This window comes from Lonchura striata, chromosome 24 (genome assembly GCF_050655825.1).
Source record: "Lonchura striata isolate lonStrDom1 chromosome 24, ASM5065582v1, whole genome shotgun sequence".
Classification (NCBI taxonomy): domain Eukaryota; kingdom Metazoa; phylum Chordata; class Aves; order Passeriformes; family Estrildidae; genus Lonchura; species Lonchura striata.
The window spans coordinates 9,227,078-9,243,494 of NC_140726.1; the positions used below are offsets into that span (position 1 = coordinate 9,227,078).

A 16,417-nucleotide genomic window follows, 5' to 3' on the forward strand; every position below is an offset into this window, starting at 1 on the left:
TGGGGACCAGAGGGAGTGGGGACCCAAGGGAGCTGGTGAGGGGTGCCCTGGGCTCGCCGAGTCCAGCTCTGCCCGAGGTGCAGCCGTGCTCAGCCCCACACAGGGCGCTGGGGTATGGTGGCACTGAATTTGCAGGAGTTTTTGGAAACAAGCACTCGGCTGCTGTCACCCCGAGCACCCCGACACGGCCGTGTGTACCCCAGTGCTCGCGTCCGCCCCAGCCCGGTCCCCCTGCGGGTCACACTCCTCCCTGCCAGCCCCCAGAGACGGCACCGCAGCGTTTGCCTCAGCCCTGCTTTATTGAGAGCACCACGACAGCGGGGGGGAGCCGGGGGGTCCCCGGCCCCGACAGACCCCGAGCAGCCCCCGGCGAGGCTACGCGGCCGGAGTCTTCTTCAGCAGCTCCGCCAGCTGCTCCTTCAGCCACGCCAGCCGCTGCTTCGCCAGCTCCGCGTTGTCCGACAGCCACTGCCTGCAGGGGAGGGAGGGGAGGGAGGGCAGGGGAGGGGAGGGGGTCAGCGCGGGGCCCTGGCCGGGCTCCCCGGCGGCACCGGGGGCAGGGACGGGCACAGGGAGGGGCACAGGGACAGGGACGGGGCTGGCGGGGTTCGGGAGCACCTGGCTTGCTTTGCCGCCTCCGACTCCCGCACCCTGCTGAAGGCGTCCTTGGCCATGGCCGTGGCTTTCTGGGTCAGCTCCTGCACCTTCTGCACCAGCGCCTTCGGCTCCTCGGGCGAGTCGGCCCCTGCGAGCACGAGCCTGGTGGCACTGGGGGCACGGGGTGCCGCGGCTGTGCCCCCCGCGTGTGCCCCCAGCACCCCGAGCCCTCCTGCGCAGCCCCCGGCCCTTACTTGCTCCCACCGCCAGGACGGCCGTGCAGGCGAGCAGGAACAGCAGCGACGCCTTCATGGCTGGGGAGAGAGCGGACCGCGCGATGTGGGGCAGCAGGGGGGCACGGGGGTCCCGTGCCCGCCCCCCGCCCCGCGCTGCCCTCGCCAGGGGTGTCCCCACTCACCTGTGCCGGGCTCTGCGGCGCGGGGGCAGCCCCGGCTCCCTCTTTATACCCTCCCGACGGCCGCGCTGGGGGATTCGTGCAAAGGTCGGGGCAGGGCGGGGGGGGCTGCAGGGGCGCCGCGTCCGGCCAGGAGTTGGGAAATCCCGGGGGGACGGAGCCTGCCGGTGGGACGGAGCCCGCCGGGGGGACGGAGCCCGCCGGGGGGACGGAGCCGCCGGGGCCCCGCGTGTCTCTGCGTGTGCGCACGGAGCTGCGCGGCCGCGGGCACACGCGTGTGCGCAGCCAGCGCGCTGCCCGCGGAGGGGACAGCCCGGGCACGCACGGCACAAGGGTGACATCCAGCGGCCCTGTCCCCGGGCACGCCGCCCTCGGGCACCGCGAAGCTCTTCGGACCTTGTCACTGCCGCTGCCTGCCCGGTCCCTGCCCCTGCCCGCCGTGCCCTTTGCCCGCAGTGACACATCGCCGCTGTCCCCGGGCCGGGGACACGCACGGGTCCCAGCTGCATTCCCAGCTGCACTGCCCTGCAGCGTCCTGGCCCCTTCCTGTGGCAGGCCTTCCTCCAGGAGCGATGCCATCGTGCCTGCACAGCCTCGTGTGTCCCCCTGGGCCCGTGTCCTGCCCCCGAGCCCGTGTCCTGCCCCGCTGCCCAGCCCAGCCGTGGCAGAGCTGGGAGGGCCCTGCAGCATCCCCAGCCCCGTGTCCTGTCGCGCTGCCCCCATCCCACACCCCCACACCCCCGGCGCTGCCCTGCCAGCACTGACAGAGCCACTGCTGCAGCCACAGAGCACTCAGGTGTTATAGGTAAAAATGATCAAGCTGAATTGAATAATTAATAAAATAGATTTTTATTTCGCGACTGAGATGGCCACAATCAAAAGGTCAGTGCCGAGCCCGGGGATCTTCGGGGAGTTACTGGAATTTGGCATTGAGGTGAGTTTTCTTGATGGCTCTGGCTATCTCAATCCGAGATATTTATCGAACATTCATCATCTGGGTGCCCATCTCCTTGCGAGCCACATTTATTCGCTTGCAAATTGGATCCTTTTCTCCCTGCTGCCAGCTGGGTTTCGAAATGCCGTGAAGCAATCTTCGTCTTCCCGGCCTGAGTGCTTAAGAGAACTTACAGGAATGTTTCTAATATATTTCATATGTCTCTTTCTCATATGCCCGAATTATTCAAAATACACGTAACAGAGGTGTCCCCTCAGCCCGGGTCCCTGTCCCCAGGAGGGGCTCGGCGTGTCCCGGGTACCCCCACCCCGTGTGTCCCTGTCACACCCTGGGGGCTGGCGGGGCCGCGGGTGATGTCAGGCGCCTCCACGTTGTGATCGTGCTAAAGTCCAAGCCCTTGCTGTGTCACAGCCTGCGTGGAAGCTGCAGGAGCGCTCGGGCTGCATAAATAGTGCTGGGAGCTGCCGGCTCGGCAGGTACCGCGGCACTGGCAGCACAGGTGAGCGGCTGCAGGCGCTGGAGGGAGCCGGGAGGGAACCGGGAGGGAGCCGGGAGGGAGCCGGGTCTCCCTGGCCTTTGGCTGGGGGCTGCTGGTCCCTGCGGCTTCCTTCACCTCTCTGTGCTCCCGCAGGAGTCCCCAGCACTCAGGATGGCGCCCAAGGCGGCCGCCCTTGTCCTGGTTCTCCTTGCGATCTCAGGTGAGGTGGGGTCTCGGTGAGGTGGGGCGAGGCTGCCCGGTGCCAGCGGGGTGCTGCGGCCCGGGGCGGTGACGGGAACGTCCCCGCTGTCCCTGGGGACCGGGACGGTGCGAGCGCTGACCCCAGCACCCCCTGCAGGCTCGCGGGCCGATGTGAAGCCTGACGAGGTGGCCAGCGTGATCTGGAAGTACTTCACGGAGCTGGGCAGCAATGCCAAGGACACGGTGGACCAGCTGCAGCAGACGGAGATCAGCAAGCAGCTCAAGTGAGTGCAGCCGCGGGCCGGGGGCCGGGCAGGGCGCGGGGTGCGGGCACACGGGCCCCTGACCGTGTCCCCTGTCCCCAGCACCCTGCTGAGGGGCAACCTGCAGAGCGTCAGCGCCTACGCCGAGGAGCTGCAGGAGCGCCTGGTGCCCTTCGCCACCGAGCTGCAGGCGCGGCTGGCGCAGGACTCGCAGCGGCTGAAGGAGCAGATCCGGCGGGAGCTGCAGGAGCTGCAGGCCAAGCTGGCGCCCTACGCCGACGAGGTGCACCAGCAGATCGGCTCCAACATCCGGCAGCTGCAGGCCAGGATGAGCCCGTACGCCGAGGAGCTGCGCTCGCAGGTGGACCGCAGCGCCGGGGAGCTGCAGCGGGCGCTGGAGCCCTACGCGGCCGAGCTGCGGGAGCGCCTGCAGGACAACGCCGACAGCATCCAGGCCTCGCTGAGCCCCTACGCCGACCGGCTGCAGCAGCAGATCGACGGCGGCGTGGAGAGCGTCAAGCAGCGGCTGTCGCCCGTGGCGGACGAGCTGAAGGCGCAGGTGGAGCAGAGCGTGGCCGAGCTGCGGCGTGGGCTCAGCCCCTACGCGCAGGAGGTGCAGGACGGCCTCAACCGGCAGCTGGAGAGCCTGAGCGCGCAGATGGAGCGGGCGGCCGAGGAGCTGCGCGCCCGCCTGGCCGCCAGCTCCGAGGAGCTGCGGGCGCAGCTGAGCCCGCTGGCGCGGGAGCTGCGCGAAGCGGCGAGCGGCGACGCCGAGAGCCTGCGGCAGCGCCTGGCGCCCCTGGCCCAGCAGCTGGAGCAGCGCGTGGGGCACACGCTGGAGACCTTCCGGCAGCAGGCGGCTCCCTTCGGAGAGGCCTTCGGCAAGCAGCTGGTGCAGCGGCTGGAGGAGATGCGCGGCAAGCTGGACTCGGGCGCCGCCGGCGTGGAGGATCACCTGGAGCTGCTGGAGAAGGAGGTGCGGGAGAAGGTGGCTGCTTTCCTCAGCACCGCCGCGCCCCCGCAGGATTAAACCACCCCGCCCGGGCGTCCACACACATTCCAAGCGCTCCTGGGTGCTTCCAGGGGTAGAAATAAATCTTGTGATGCACGTGCTGGTCCGTGTCCTTGCTTCCCGCAGCACCCCGCTGTCCGTCCTACCCCGGGATGGGACACCTGGGGCACCCCCAGCTGCTCTGGGGGGGAGCATCACCCCGAATGGAGCAGAGGTGGGGTCGGTGGGTGGGAGGTCTCTGTGGAGGCTGCAGGTGGTGGCAGCCAGGTGAGCCCATGGGTGAGCGCAGGGCCGGGGCCGCGCTGTCGGGGGCACGCAGAGGGGCAGAGCCCCGGGAGCGGCCGAACGGTGGGGCAGCAGCTGCCACGCGGGGCGGGGAGCCGCGGGTGGGCGACAGGCAGAGCGCAGCGGGGCTGGGGCAGCGGGAGGGGAAGGGGACTGAGGCTCTGCTACCGGGCGGGGACGAGGCGAGCCCGGCACGGGCCGCGCTGCCTGGAGCCGCCTCACGTGTGGGGCCGGGCGAGGACCGCGCGGACTTTGGTGCCGGAGCAGCGGGGCCGACTGCGCGGCGTTTCACCCCGGCAGCGCCGGACTTCGCCCCGCTGCCCGGGTGCATTCCCGGGAAAACCACCGCGCAAAGAGCGGGACACCGGCGCGGCGGGCCGGGCGCTCCGCGGAGGGAGAAGGTGCGAGCCCGACCCGCAGCGCCCGAGCCGGGCTCGCCCTCCCGCACCCACCGCGGGGCTCCGCGCTCCCTTTCCGTCCCGACAGAGCTGCACCGCTGTCCCCGTCCCGCCACCCCGGCAGCTCATCCCGCATTCCCTGCGGGATGCCGAGACCGGCCAGGGCCAGGGCCAGCCCCGTCCCCCGAGCCCGGGGGGCAGCGGGGATCATTGACCGGCCCCCAGGTCACCTCCCCGGACCTCCACGTTGTGTTTACACGGAGTGAGGTCCAAAAAGCCTTCCCGTACCAAAGCCGCCTTATCGCCCTCCTCGGCCGCCCCCCAGCCGATATAAGGGCGGCCACCGGGCGGGAGGCGACCAGAGCCAGGTGAGGGGCGGGGGGCTCTGCGGGCCGGCGGAGCTGGGTGCGACTGCAGGCAGCGTGTCGGGGACCCCCAGGTGTTATGGGGAACCCCAGGCGTTCTTAGGGGAGCTGCGGGTGTCAAAGGCAGCGACGTCCCGGCAGGGAGCAGCGCGGGGGCGTGCAGGGGAGCACCGCCCGCGGTGAGCGCTCGGACGGCTCCTCTCCGCTCTCCCGCAGCCCCACCATGCTGCCGAGGGCCGCGCTGCTCCTCTGGCTGCTGGCCGCCTGCCCGGGCGGCCGCGGGCCCGGCCGGGCGGCAGCGCAAGCCCCGCTCCCGGCCGCGGTGCCCGCGGGCAAGGCGGCGCAGGGAGGGCTCCGGGAGCACCGGAGCCAGCTGACCGGGGTCAAGGACAGCCGGGAGCACGGCAAGCTGGGCAGGGACACGATGTGAGTGCTGCCCGCGGGTCCCGGCCCTGCCCTCCCGGGGCAGCAGGGCCGTCCCGCGGGGTGCGGCGATTATCGGGGTGTGCGGGGCGCGCAGGGGCCGCGGCCACTCGGGGCTCCCTGGGTGACTCTCCGCAGGAGCCTGAAGGAAAGCACGCAGGATGGGGTCAGCCACACGGGGGGCCTCCTGCAGAAGCTGTCGCCGCTGCGGCCGCACGAGGACTCGGCCGGCCTGCGCAAGGCCATCCGCAGGGAGCTGGACGGCCTGCGCCTCAAGCTGGCCCCGTACGTGGACGAGGCGCAGCAGCAGGTCGGGAAGCAGCTGGAGGAGCTGCGGCAGCGGCTGCGGCCGCTGGCCGAGGAGCTGCTGGAGGAGGTGTCGCTGCGGGCCCGCGAGCTGCGCCGCCGCCTGCTGCCCGACGGCGCCGAGGAGCTGCAGCGCTTCCTGGCTCGCTACGGCGACGAGATCGCCCTGCACACCGAGCAGGCGAAGGACATCTTCCAGCCCCACGCCCAGCGGCTGCTGAGCGAGATCCGGCGCAACGTGCGGCAGCTGCACCGCGGCGTGGCCCCGCACGCCCGCGCCGGCCCCGAGCAGCTCGGCCGCCACATCCAGGAGCTGTCGGCCGAGCTGACCCGCGGCGCGCGGGACCTGCACCGGCGGATCCAGCGGAACCTGGAGCAGCTGCAGGCCAAGCTGAGCCCGCGGCCCGGCGGGCTCGGGGGCCGCTCCCGGGAGGCGCTGGCGCGGGAGGTGCAGCGGCGCGTGGAGGAGTTCCGGCGGGACACGTACGCGCAGATCCAGGCCTTCGCCCGCGTGCTCGACCGGGAGACCGAGGAGATGCGGCTGAAGCTCAGCGCCCGCCCGGAGCCGCCCGAGGAGCCGCTGGATGCGGCGCCATCCCTGGAGGATCTGCGCGCCCGGCTGGACGCGCTGTGGAGGGACCTGGCGCTGAGCCTGAGCGAGCGCGGCGGGGAGGGTCCCGGGGGTCCCGGGGACGGTCCCGGAGGTCGCGGGGGTCACGGGGAGGACCCCTGGGAGGGCCGCGGGGAGGGTCCCGGGGGTCTCAGGGGGGGTCCCGGTGGTGATCCTGGGGCGGGTCCCGGTGGGGGTCCCGGGGGTCTCAGGGCGGGTCCGGAGGGTCCCGGGACGGGTCCCGGGTATCCCGGGACGGGTTCCGAGGGGGGTCCCGGGGAGGGTCCTGGGGCGGATCCCGGGGCGGGTCCCGGGAGTTCCGGGGGTCCCGGGGCGGGTCCCGGGTATCCCGGGGCGGGTCCCGGGAGTTCCGGGGGTCCCGGGGCGGGCCCGGGGCCGCTCCGGCGCTGAACGCGAATAAAGGCGCCGCCATCGCGGCCCGCGCGCGTCACATGATCCGCCCGCGCCACGTGACCCGCGCGTCATCGCCGCGCGCCGCCGCCATCATGTCGGCGCTGGGGGCGCTGGAGGCCGCGGCCCCGGCGGGGGCAGGGGCGGCTCTGTTCCGGCCCCTCAGCGCCGAGGACGGCGAGCAGCAGCCGGCAGAGATCGAGTCCCTCTGCATGAACTGCTTCCGCAACGTGAGGGGCCCCGCGCAGCGCCGGCCCGCGGGGCCCGGCTCCCTGGGGCTCCGTGGGGCTCCGTGGGGCTCAGGGGACGCGCGGCTGTGGGGGCCGCGCTCGGGGGGCTCCTGTGGCCGTGGGGAGCAGCGGGCAGGGCCGTGAGGGCGGTGGGGTGGGAGCGAGGAAGGATTTGCCGGGGGCTGCAGCTGCTCTCGGAGTAGGGGCAGGCAGGGGTCGGGAGGCGGTTGGGGGACAGGCGGGGTGGCACAAGGACCTGCCAGGGTCCCGGGCCGTGCCCCGGGCTCGGGTTCCCACCAGGCCCCTCGCTCTCGCTGCCGCAGGGAGTGACACGGCTGCTGCTCACCAGGATTCCCTTTTTCAAAGAGATCATCGTCAGCTCCTTCTCGTGCCCCAGCTGCTCCTGGTCCAACACGGAGATCCAGGCAGCGGGCAGGATCCAGGAGCAGGGCGTGCGCTACACCCTGGCTGTCAGCTCCCGCCAGGTGGGCACTGCCCCCTGGCCTGTGCAGCCTTTTGGGGGGCTGGGGCAGCACTGGCTGTGACGCCTGCACCCCAGGGAGCCTCAGCCTGTCCCTGCCCATGTGCAGGACATGAACAGGGAGGTGGTGAAGACTGAGAGTGCCTCGGTCCGGATCCCAGAGCTGGACTTCGAGATCCCGGCCTTCAGCCAGAAGGGAGGTGGGTGAGCAGGGCCGGTCCTGGGGCACCCAGGATTTGTCCATGCTGTCCTCACGTCTGTGTCTGGCCCTGCCCAGTGCTCACCACCATCGAGGGCATCATTGACAGAGCGGTGGCAGGCCTGGAGCAGGACCAGCCCGCCCGCAGGGTAAGGGGAAATGGGGCTGGGATTCCATCCCCTGCACGCTGGAGCCACACAGGGCTGCTGGGCAGGGCTCCGGGGCTGTGCTTTGTGCCATGGTCACTCCTGTCAGCAGCTCTGGGCTGCCCTGCAGCAGCTGAGCCCCACCTTGGGGCTCTGAGATTCCGTCTCCTCTTCCAGGCGACAGACACAGAGGTGGCAAGGAAGATCGACGAGTTCATCGGTAAACTGAGGCAGCTGAAGGAAGTGCGGTCCCCCTTCACCTTTGTGAGTGCTGGCAGCAGGGCAGCCCTGGCGGGATGGGGGCTGCAGGGCGGCTCCCTCAGGCCCCCCCGTCCCGCAGGTCCTGGACGATCCCTCCGGGAACAGCTTCGTGGAGAACCCACGGGCACCGCACAGGGACGAGGCCCTGCTGGTCGCTCACTACAGGAGGAGCCCCCAGCAGTGCGCCCTGCTGGGCCTGCAGGTGAGCGGGGCAGCCCCTGCCCCCGGGCCCCGGGGCAGGGAGCAGGAGTGAGCGCTGTCCTTGCAGGGAGAGGAGGCCGACGCCAAGCCGCCGGACGCTGCCGAGGACCTGAGGGATGAGGTGGGTGCTGCTGCGGGGCTCGGGGACCCCCGGGCCAGCTGCCCCGGGCTCCTGGCACACCATGGCTGCCCCTTCCCTGCGCCAGGTGCTGCAGTTCAACACCAACTGCCCCGAGTGCAACGCCCCGGCCAGCACCAACATGAAGTTAGTGCGTATCCTTGGAGGCTGGGCACGGGCTGCGTGGTATGGGCTCTCCCTGCTGCACCCCGGGCCTGAAGCAGCTCTCAGGTGGGGCCTGTGGGGCTGCAGAGCTGTCTCAGGGCCTCTCACAGCTCCCCAGCGGGGTCCTGCCCTCCCCTGGCTGCTGCTTTGATGTTTGCCTTGACTCCTGCTCCAGAAATCCCTCACTTCAAGGAAGTGATCATCATGGCCACCAACTGTGACTCCTGCGGGCACAGGACCAACGAGGTGAGCCGGGCAGGGGGCAGGGAGCGCTGCTCTGTGCCTTTGTCCCTGGGGCACTGCCCTTGGGGGCATTCCAGGAGGGAGGCTGCTGTCCCAGCTTTGGACTGGCCTCTGGGATGGGCCTTGCTGAGGCCCTGGGTGTGAGCTCACTGCAGGTGTTCCCTGCAGGTGAAGTCTGGAGGGGCCATCGAGCCGCAAGGCACCAGGATCACCCTCAGGATTACAGACCCTTCTGACATGAGCAGGGACATCCTGAAGGTGTGGTATCAGGGATCCCTGCCCTGTCCTCCCGCAGGGTCTCGGGGCTCTGGGGGGCCCAGCCCTTGCTGCGTGGGCTCACAGGGGGCTCACCTTCACAGTCAGAGACGTGCAGCGTGGAGATCCCTGAGCTGGAGTTCGAGCTGGGCATGGGAGCGCTGGGGGGGAAGTTCACCACGCTGGAGGGGCTGCTGAAGGACATCCGTGAGCTGGTGAGGGCTCCTGGGCTGGCCGGGGGGCTCAGCCCCTCCCTGTGCCTGTGGCTGGGGGGTTGGCTGCCCCATGGCTGCCTCTCCTGCCCTCGCAGGTGGAGAAGAACCCCTTCACACTGGGGGACAGCTCCACGGCCAGCAGGACGGGGAAGCTGCAGGAGTTCCTTGGGAAGCTGCAGGAGGTGAGTTCACTCCGGGTTTCCCGTGCTCTGCGCTGCTGCCGGCGGTGCTGCAGGATGGGAGAGGAGCCTTAACGGGATGTGCTGTGTTCCTGCAGATCACCGAGGGGAAAGCCCGGGCTCACTTCATCATGGATGACCCCGCAGGCAACAGTTACCTGCAGGTACAGCGCCGCACCCTCGGGCTGGGCGGGCTGGGGGGTTGATGTCCCCGGCACGTGCTGGCAGCGGGGCTCCCCTTGGAGCTCCGGGCACCGGCAGGAAGCCCTGCCGGCTCCGTGGGTGCCGGTGCCCGCGGGCAGAGTGCAGCGCAGGAGCCCTGCCCCGTCCCCACAGAACGTGTACGCCCCGGAGGAGGACCCGGAGCTGCACGTGCAGCGCTACCAGCGCACCTTCCAGCAGAACGAGGAGCTGGGCCTCAACGACATGAAAACCGAGGGCTACGAGGCGCAGCCGGCCTCGGGGCGGTAGTGGGGCCCCCGCAGGCCCGCAGCCGCTGCCCAGCGGCTCCAGGGACCAGCGCGGCGGTGGGGCCGGGACTGTCCTGGGCCTCGGGGCCTCCTGTGGGAGGTGCCGTGGGGCAGGGGGTGTCGGCTCCCCAATAAAGGTGATGGACAACGCTGATGGTGTCGTGTCCCGTTCATAACAGCGACCGTGTGGGACTGCGCCCACTACGCCATCCATGGATTGCCATCGGCCATGCCCACGGCCCTGCCTACTGCTCCATCTATGGCCTCGATTGTCATTTGGCCATGTTCACAGCTCCATTTATGGCATTGGGTGTGGTTTGGCCACACCCCTATCCCCACCTTTTACTCCATTTATGGCATTTTCTGCACTTTGGCCACACCCCTATCCTGGACCACAAATCCATTTATGGCATCAGCTGTTTGGCCATGCCCCCATCCCCACCATTTTCTCAATTTATGGCAATTCCTGCCATTTAGCCATGCACCTATTCCTGCCCTTTACTCCATTTATAGCTTGGCTGCAGTTTGGCCGTACCTGTAGCCCCGCCCTTTTCCCATGTATGGCATTTCCGCATTTGGCCACGCCCACATCCGCTCATTTATGCATGTCCCGCCAGCGCCTGGCCACGCCCACCCCAACGCCTCCAATCACAGCCGTGGCCACGCCCGCCCCGCCGCGCGCGGGCCCCGCCCCTTCCGGCGGCGCAGGCGCATTGCGCGGGCCGCGATGGCGGCGCCGGGGGTGCCGAAGGCCGCGTACCTGCAGCGGTACCTGAGCGGCCCCGCCGAGCCCGCCCGCGCCCGCCGCCGCCGCAGGAAGATCAACCCCCGAGCCGGGTGAGTGCCGGGAGGGCGCGGGCCCCGTGCGCTGCCCGAGCGCGCTGCCCGCTCCCCTCCCCACCCTCCCTCCCAGCCCCGCGGCCGCCCTCCTCACGCCCCGTTCCGGGCGGTGCTGACGGCTTCTCCCCCCGGCAGGATGCGCATCGTGGATGACGATGTCAGCTGGAGCAGCCTCGCCCCGCAGAAGGAGGAGGAGGAGGAGGAGGAGGAAGGGGACATGCCTGTGGTGAGCGCGGGGTCCCGTCGGACGCGCCCCGCAGCCCCAGGCGGCTCTCAGGGTCTGCCTGCGGGGGGAACTCGCTCCGGCGCCTCTGCCTGCCCCGTGCTGCGCCTCGGGGACGGGTGGGAGCTCTGCAGGAGCAGCGAGCTCCCCGCGGGTGGAAGCAGCCCCTTCTCTGCGGGCCAGCACGGGGGCTGTGTGCTCCAGAGCAGCCGCTGGAGCCAGGCAGAGGGACTGGGATTGCTGCTGTAAGGAGCGGGAGTTGTGCCTTTGCTGAGCTGCTGCTCGCTGGCTGTTTGCAGGTGGCAGAGTTCATTGATGAGCGCCCCAAGGAGGTGAAGCTCATGGAGGAATTCCGAACAAACTCCAAATGGAAGCTCCTAGGAGGTGAGGGCAGCCCCTTCATCCTCTCTCCCTAATGCCTGGCTTCTGCAAACAATGCAAATTGTAAATAATACTGGAGGTGCTACAGGGTTGCTGAGCTGTGCCCTAGTAATGGTGATTGCAATTGTTTTCCTTCAGATGAGGACTCACAGAGTTCGGATATTTCGGGACCTGCCAAGTCTGCTACGAGGTATGGGGACTCCAAGCAGGAATTCTGCTCTCTGCTGCTCTGCCTTTGTCTCTCTGGCTCTGCGCTTTCGGGTGCTTTGCTGGGAAACCTGGGCACTTCTGGATCCTTCTCCCTGCTGGATAACCCCTGCCTGGGGCGTGGCAGTGTGGGTGTTTGTGACACTGCCAGTGAGACTGGGGGGACAGTCCCTGTCCCTTTGAAGGGTGGTGCTGGTGGAGACTCCACCACTGCAGCTCTGCTGGGATGCAGGCTCTGCTGCCTCGCAGGGTTGCTGGGGTCTGCTCTGGGAGGGCTGGGCTGTAGCATCCCAAGGAATCCACCTTCACAAGCCATTCCCAGCTCTGCGCTCCCGCTTTGTCTGCAGGCAAAGCAAACACAGGGAGCTCACTGTCACTTTCTCTGCCCTCGCAGGCGGCGGCACCATGACTCCCCAGAGCCCTCGACCCCAGCAGGGAGACAGGATGGCTCCTCAGAGCTCTGTCCTGCGAGACGGCAGCGCCACGACACCCCTGACCCATCCCCTCCCAGGAGACAACGTCATGACACCCCAGATGTGTCACCCCCCAGGAGACAGCGCCATGACACCCCAGATGTGTCACCTCCCAGGAGACGGCAGCGCCACGACACCCCCGACCCATCCCCTCCTCGGAGACAACGTCACGACACCCCAGACTTGTCACCCCCCAGGCGACAACGTCATGACACCCCTGACCCATCCCCTCCCAGGAGACAGCGCCACGACACCCCAGACTTGTCACCTCCCAGGAGACAGCGCCACGACACCCCTGACCCGTCCCCTCCCAGGAGACAGCGCCACGACACCCCAGACTTGTCACCTCCCAGGAGACAGCGCCACGACACCCCAGACTTGTCACCCCCCAGGAGACAGCGCCACGACACCCCTGACCCGTCCCCTCCCAGGCGACAACGTCACGACACACCAGACCTGTCCCCTCCCCGGCGGCGGCAGCGTCACGACACCCCCGACCCCTCACCCCCCAGGAGACAACGTCACGACACCCCAGACTTGTCACCCCCCAGGAGACAGCGTCATGACACCCCTGACCCATCCCCTCCCAGGAGACAGCGTCATGACACCCCTGACCCATCCCCTCCCAGGAGACAGCGTCATGACACCCCAGACTTGTCCCCTCCCCGGCGGCAGCGTCAGGATTTGTCACCTCGGAGAGAGAAGCCGGGGTCCCTGAGTGGGAAGAAGAGCCAGACGAAAGGTGAGTGTCACACACTGTGTCCCCCCCTGGGATCCACGCTGCCCAGGGGACTGCTGTGGGCTGCTGCTCTGCTGGCACAGCTGGCACAGCTGCCAGTGGCAGGGTCTGTCCCTGCGGGCACACAGCTCAGCCAGCCTGGAGTGCCTGTGCTGTGGCCTGGGCTGTGTGCCCAGCCATGCCCCAGCGCCATCCTGGGGGAATCAGCAGAGCCTCGCTGGGGTTTGTCTCCTCAGGACGGGCCTCACCCACCCACAAGGACCAGCACAGGTCACGGAGCCCCCCGGAGCTCTCCCCGCGTCGCCAGGATTCCAAGGGCTCTCCCAAGAAGGTAAATGTTGTGTCTTTCCCTTCCAGCTGTGCAACACAAATGCCTGACAAACTGGGGAGGTTCTTGGCTCTAGCAGGGCTGTCCCTGCCCGGTCCCTGGGGCTGGGGTCACCCCTGGTTCTGCCTGCCCCGCTCTCAGGCAGCGTAACCCCACACAACCGTGGGGTCTGTGTGCTCTGCAGGCCAGCACGATGGCGTCCGGGGGCCGAGCCGGCCTGGTGTCGGCCGATGTGCTGCAGAGGGAGAAGCAGGAGCTCCGCAAGCACGAGAGGAGCACCAAGCACCTGGAAGGTGGGAGTGTGAACACAGCCCCACAGGAGTGTTAGCTCCCCTCCTCCTCCCAGTGTCATCCCTCCTGCCACTGGGATGCTGGTGGGGAGCATCCCCATGGAGCTGCAGCTGGACATGCTGCTGGAAGCCTTGGCCAGGGTCACTGTTCACAGGGGGATTGCAGAACAGTGCCAGGGAAGTCGCAGGGAGTATGAAAAGCTCCTCTGCGAGTCTGAATGAGCTGATGGATGATGAGACCTTGGGGTCTGTGTGGGGCAGCAGGGAAATCTCAGCATGAGCCGAGATCCTGCCTGGCTTTGGGTGACAGGCTCTTTGGGAGATTAGGACAAGCAAAAGGGAAGTGACATTGAAGTCATTGAATTGTCTGGAGGTGATAAAATGCTCAGAAATTGTGACCTGAGGCATCTGTCCCTGGCAGAGGAATCCCGGAACGCTCAGACCGTGTTCCGAGACAAGTCCGGCCGCAAGAGGAACCTGGCCCAGGAGCAGCTGGAGCAGAGGCTGAAGGCTGAGGCAGAGGCCAAGAGAGAAGAGCAATATGCCAAGTGGGGAAAAGGGTGAGTAAGGGACTCCTGAGCACTGTCCTCGGGCCTCCCATCTCCTGGTGTTAGTTTGGATCTGCTGCCAGACTGGTGTTGCATTTCCCTGCACTCTGAGGTCCAGCATGGGACCAGCACGTGTTGCACATGTCTGGAAACCCCTTCCCTTGCCAGAGGTGCTGTGGTAATGCTGTACAGGCAGTGGGAATTGAGGCTGTGCCCCATCCTGTAAGCTGAGCGAGTCCCAAGGAGCGATGGCTGGGCTTTGGGTGACACAGTGTGTGTTTTCCAGGCTGGCACAGGAGAGGCAGCAGCAGCAGAACGTGGAGGATGCAGTCAAGGAGATGCAGAAGCCCTTGGCCCGTTACATTGATGACCAGGACCTGGATCGAATGCTGAGGGAGCAGGAGAGGGAAGGAGACCCCATGGCTGCTCTCATCAAGAAGAGGAAGGCCAAGGAGAACAATAAGAAAGGTTTGTGTATTTAAGGTGTCAGCAGTGCAGAAATGCAGCTGCTGTTCAGTGAACAGTCAAGGGGGACTTGTGGACTCTCTCTGGAGTTAGTGGCTGGTTACCAGTAACAGTTCCATGAGTTGTTAGCTGGGAGAGCAGGGCCTGCTGACTGAAACCTCAGCAGTTTGTCACAAAGAGCCTCTGGCAGCTGGGGCTGGCTGTCAGGAGCCTGTGCCCTCTGCCTGTGCCCACCTGCAGACACCTCCTGGGTGGGTGAGGATGTGACCACCTGGCTGTGCTGAAAACAGCTCTTGTGCTCTTTGTGTTCCAGAAAAACCCAGGTACAAGGGACCAGCACCTCCACTCAACAGGTTCAACATCTGGCCTGGGCATCGCTGGGACGGTGTGGACAGGTACTTGTTCCTGTTGGAATAACAGTAAAAATAAAGGAGTTCTGCTTCAGGGAGTTCCAGTGCAAAGCTTACCAGCAATGGGATGAGTGAGGGGGTTGGCAGCTGGAAGATTGAGTTCAGTTACAAATGGGTGATGGGGCAGGTGGGACAAGGGAGCTAAGGAGCTTCAGCGGCATCAGCTCTTGGTAACCACAGGTGCAGGTGGAAACTGAGCCAGAGTAAATGAGTGGGAAAGTTGCAGTGCTCAGAAGAGCTCGTGCCCAGCAGCTGCTGCCACCTGGGTGTCCCTTTGCAGGTCCAATGGGTTCGAGCAGCAGCGCTTCGCCCGCATTGCCAACAAGAAGGCCGTGCAGGAGCTCGCCTACAAGTGGAGCGTGGAGGACATGTAGGGGAGAGCTCCTGCAGTGCCCCATGGGCAGCACCCACTGCCAGAGCCCTGAGGAGTGCCCTGCCCTCCCTGGAGCAAGCCCTGTGCTCGGCATTCAGCCCACTGCACCATCTTCCCAGAGGCAAGGCTGGCTTTCCTGGCAGCCAGAGCCTCCGGCTCTCTGGGGAGGGCACTGGTTTCTTGTTTGTTTTCTAACAAACTTCTGTTCTATGCCAAATGCTTTGACCTCTGAGGGCAGTTCCCAAGTCTTCAGGTGTCCTAAATCTCAGGTGAAAATCTGCTGAACGCTTGGGCTTGGGAGAGCCACCCTCATGCAGTTGGTCAGTCTGCTCCAGACCTCAGGTTAAGTGGAACTTCTCAACTTCTGTCAAGTTGATGCAGTTATTTTGCCATGTAGATCCCAGAGTCACCAGCATGCAGGAAAGTTCAAACTCGGCTTCTCCTGACCCTGTCCAAACAGGAAACTGAGCAGGGAACGCTCTGGCACTGCAGTGCTGCATTGGTTCAGGAGCCTCAGCAATTCTTCAGGGCTCTGTTTCTAGTGGAAGTAAATGTGTGGAGAATTAGGACTTGAGACCTGGAATTGCTTCCCTCCTAGTTTGCTCCCCAGACCCCTCTGGATTTGGGGCTGATCTCAGCTCTTGACTCGCTCCACTGGGAGGTCTAACAACCCTTCTCCTGTGGTCAGATTTGTCAGTCTCAGAGCTGGGGGCCGGGCAGAGCTTCCCTTAATCCCTGTGTGCCAGAAAGCACTTGTGGAAATAAATGCAGTTGTTCTTGCTGAGGTGCCGGGGAGCAGCGATGAAATGCAGGCAGCAGTTTCCATGGAGATGCCTTGGCTGCAGCAGTGGGCAGGGGCAGGGCAGGATCACTCTTTTCAGGGATTCTCCAGCGCTGGGAGGGCTGTGGGTGGGAGGGACAGCAGCACAGTCTGCTCTGGAGTGCCAGACTCTTGGGACTTCCCTGGTTTTCATCCCTCTGTCACATTTGCAGCAGCCCTGGAATTGGTGTGTTCACCTGTAAATAAAACCTCTCTTTTTTTACTCAATTCCGTGGTGGTTTTTCTAAGGCAGCTGAACCATTCCCAGCCCTGTGGCACCTGCTGGGCAGGGAGATGGTTTGGGGGCAGGGGGTGGTGGTGTGAGGTGGCAACACATTTCCAGGCAGCTGCTTCCAGTTGTGCTCCCCCCTTCTGTCACCAAGGCCCCGTTTCATTTCCCTTGTAACCTGAGGCAGCTGCAGCCTCCACAAGTGCAGT

General features: G+C 66.7%; 5 protein-coding genes across 8 annotated transcripts; 4 read left to right on the plus strand and 1 right to left on the minus strand.

Annotated features, from left to right (window-relative positions):
* Positions 1–280: 280 nt before the first annotated feature.
* On the minus strand, positions 281–1,034 carry APOC3 (apolipoprotein C3). Its single transcript, XM_085560310.1, has 3 exons — positions 852–1,034; positions 619–745; positions 281–472 (listed from the first exon to the last, which is right to left on the minus strand). Exons 1-3 carry the CDS (start codon positions 907–909, stop codon positions 376–378), a joined length of 282 nt encoding a protein of 93 aa, XP_085416436.1. The 5' UTR covers positions 910–1,034; the 3' UTR covers positions 281–375.
* A 1,404-nt stretch (positions 1,035–2,438) lies between these two features.
* Positions 2,439–4,017, plus strand: APOA4 (apolipoprotein A4). Its single transcript, XM_021530124.3, has 4 exons — positions 2,439–2,466; positions 2,599–2,665; positions 2,804–2,930; positions 3,012–4,017. Exons 2-4 carry the CDS (start codon positions 2,617–2,619, stop codon positions 3,937–3,939), a joined length of 1,104 nt encoding a protein of 367 aa, XP_021385799.2. The 5' UTR covers positions 2,439–2,466; positions 2,599–2,616; the 3' UTR covers positions 3,940–4,017.
* Positions 4,018–5,066: 1,049 nt separating this feature from the next.
* APOA5 (apolipoprotein A5) lies at positions 5,067–6,719 on the plus strand. Its single transcript, XM_085560426.1, has 2 exons — positions 5,067–5,395; positions 5,546–6,719. Exons 1-2 carry the CDS (start codon positions 5,193–5,195, stop codon positions 6,717–6,719), a joined length of 1,377 nt encoding a protein of 458 aa, XP_085416552.1. The 5' UTR covers positions 5,067–5,192.
* Positions 6,720–6,802: 83 nt separating this feature from the next.
* Positions 6,803–10,034, plus strand: ZPR1 (ZPR1 zinc finger). The gene is made up of 14 exons (XM_021530125.3): positions 6,803–6,949; positions 7,273–7,434; positions 7,540–7,630; positions 7,708–7,778; positions 7,953–8,039; positions 8,116–8,238; positions 8,305–8,358; positions 8,444–8,510; positions 8,696–8,766; positions 8,932–9,021; positions 9,123–9,233; positions 9,329–9,415; positions 9,511–9,576; positions 9,749–10,034. Exons 1-14 carry the CDS (start codon positions 6,815–6,817, stop codon positions 9,881–9,883), a joined length of 1,350 nt encoding a protein of 449 aa, XP_021385800.2. The 5' UTR covers positions 6,803–6,814; the 3' UTR covers positions 9,884–10,034.
* A 562-nt stretch (positions 10,035–10,596) lies between these two features.
* Positions 10,597–16,205, plus strand: BUD13 (BUD13 spliceosome associated protein). 4 transcript variants are annotated; one of them, XM_085560307.1, is made up of 12 exons: positions 10,597–10,719; positions 10,858–10,948; positions 11,245–11,329; positions 11,465–11,516; positions 11,928–12,565; positions 12,604–12,748; positions 12,982–13,076; positions 13,258–13,366; positions 13,785–13,923; positions 14,198–14,379; positions 14,690–14,771; positions 15,067–16,205. In XM_085560307.1, the coding sequence occupies exons 4-12, from the start codon at positions 11,465–11,467 to the stop codon at positions 15,158–15,160; spliced, it is 1,536 nt and encodes a 511-aa protein (XP_085416433.1). In that variant the 5' UTR covers positions 10,597–10,719; positions 10,858–10,948; positions 11,245–11,329; the 3' UTR covers positions 15,161–16,205. The 4 variants fall into 4 exon arrangements, with proteins under 4 accessions (XP_085416433.1, XP_085416431.1, XP_085416432.1 ...); XM_085560305.1 differs by having other exon boundaries at positions 11,928–12,552; positions 12,592–12,748; XM_085560306.1 differs by having other exon boundaries at positions 11,928–12,096; positions 12,139–12,748.
* The last annotated feature ends 212 nt before the right edge of the window (positions 16,206–16,417 follow it).

Coding starts and splice junctions, on each gene's coding strand:
- APOA4 (XM_021530124.3), top strand. CDS start 2,617: ATGGCGCCCAAGGCGGCCGCCCTTGTCCTGGTTCTCCTTGCGATCTCA. Junction 2,666..2,803: donor GGTTCTCCTTGCGATCTCAG/GTGAGGTGGGGT, acceptor CACCCCCTGCAG/GCTCGCGGGCCGATGTGAAG. Junction 2,931..3,011: donor GAGATCAGCAAGCAGCTCAA/GTGAGTGCAGCC, acceptor CCCTGTCCCCAG/CACCCTGCTGAGGGGCAACC.
- APOC3 (XM_085560310.1), bottom strand. CDS start 909: ATGAAGGCGTCGCTGCTGTTCCTGCTCGCCTGCACGGCCGTCCTGGCG. Junction 746..851: donor CGTCCTGGCGGTGGGAGCAA/GTAAGGGCCGGG, acceptor TCGTGCTCGCAG/GGGCCGACTCGCCCGAGGAG. Junction 473..618: donor GAGGCGGCAAAGCAAGCCAG/GTGCTCCCGAAC, acceptor CCTCCCCTGCAG/GCAGTGGCTGTCGGACAACG.
- BUD13 (XM_031506853.3), top strand. CDS start 10,610: ATGGCGGCGCCGGGGGTGCCGAAGGCCGCGTACCTGCAGCGGTACCTG. Junction 10,720..10,857: donor AAGATCAACCCCCGAGCCGG/GTGAGTGCCGGG, acceptor TCCCCCCGGCAG/GATGCGCATCGTGGATGACG. Junction 13,924..14,197: donor TATGCCAAGTGGGGAAAAGG/GTGAGTAAGGGA, acceptor TGTGTTTTCCAG/GCTGGCACAGGAGAGGCAGC.
- ZPR1 (XM_021530125.3), top strand. CDS start 6,815: ATGTCGGCGCTGGGGGCGCTGGAGGCCGCGGCCCCGGCGGGGGCAGGG. Junction 6,950..7,272: donor GCATGAACTGCTTCCGCAAC/GTGAGGGGCCCC, acceptor TCGCTGCCGCAG/GGAGTGACACGGCTGCTGCT. Junction 7,435..7,539: donor TGGCTGTCAGCTCCCGCCAG/GTGGGCACTGCC, acceptor GCCCATGTGCAG/GACATGAACAGGGAGGTGGT.
- APOA5 (XM_085560426.1), top strand. CDS start 5,193: ATGCTGCCGAGGGCCGCGCTGCTCCTCTGGCTGCTGGCCGCCTGCCCG. Junction 5,396..5,545: donor AAGCTGGGCAGGGACACGAT/GTGAGTGCTGCC, acceptor CCTGAAGGAAAG/CACGCAGGATGGGGTCAGCC.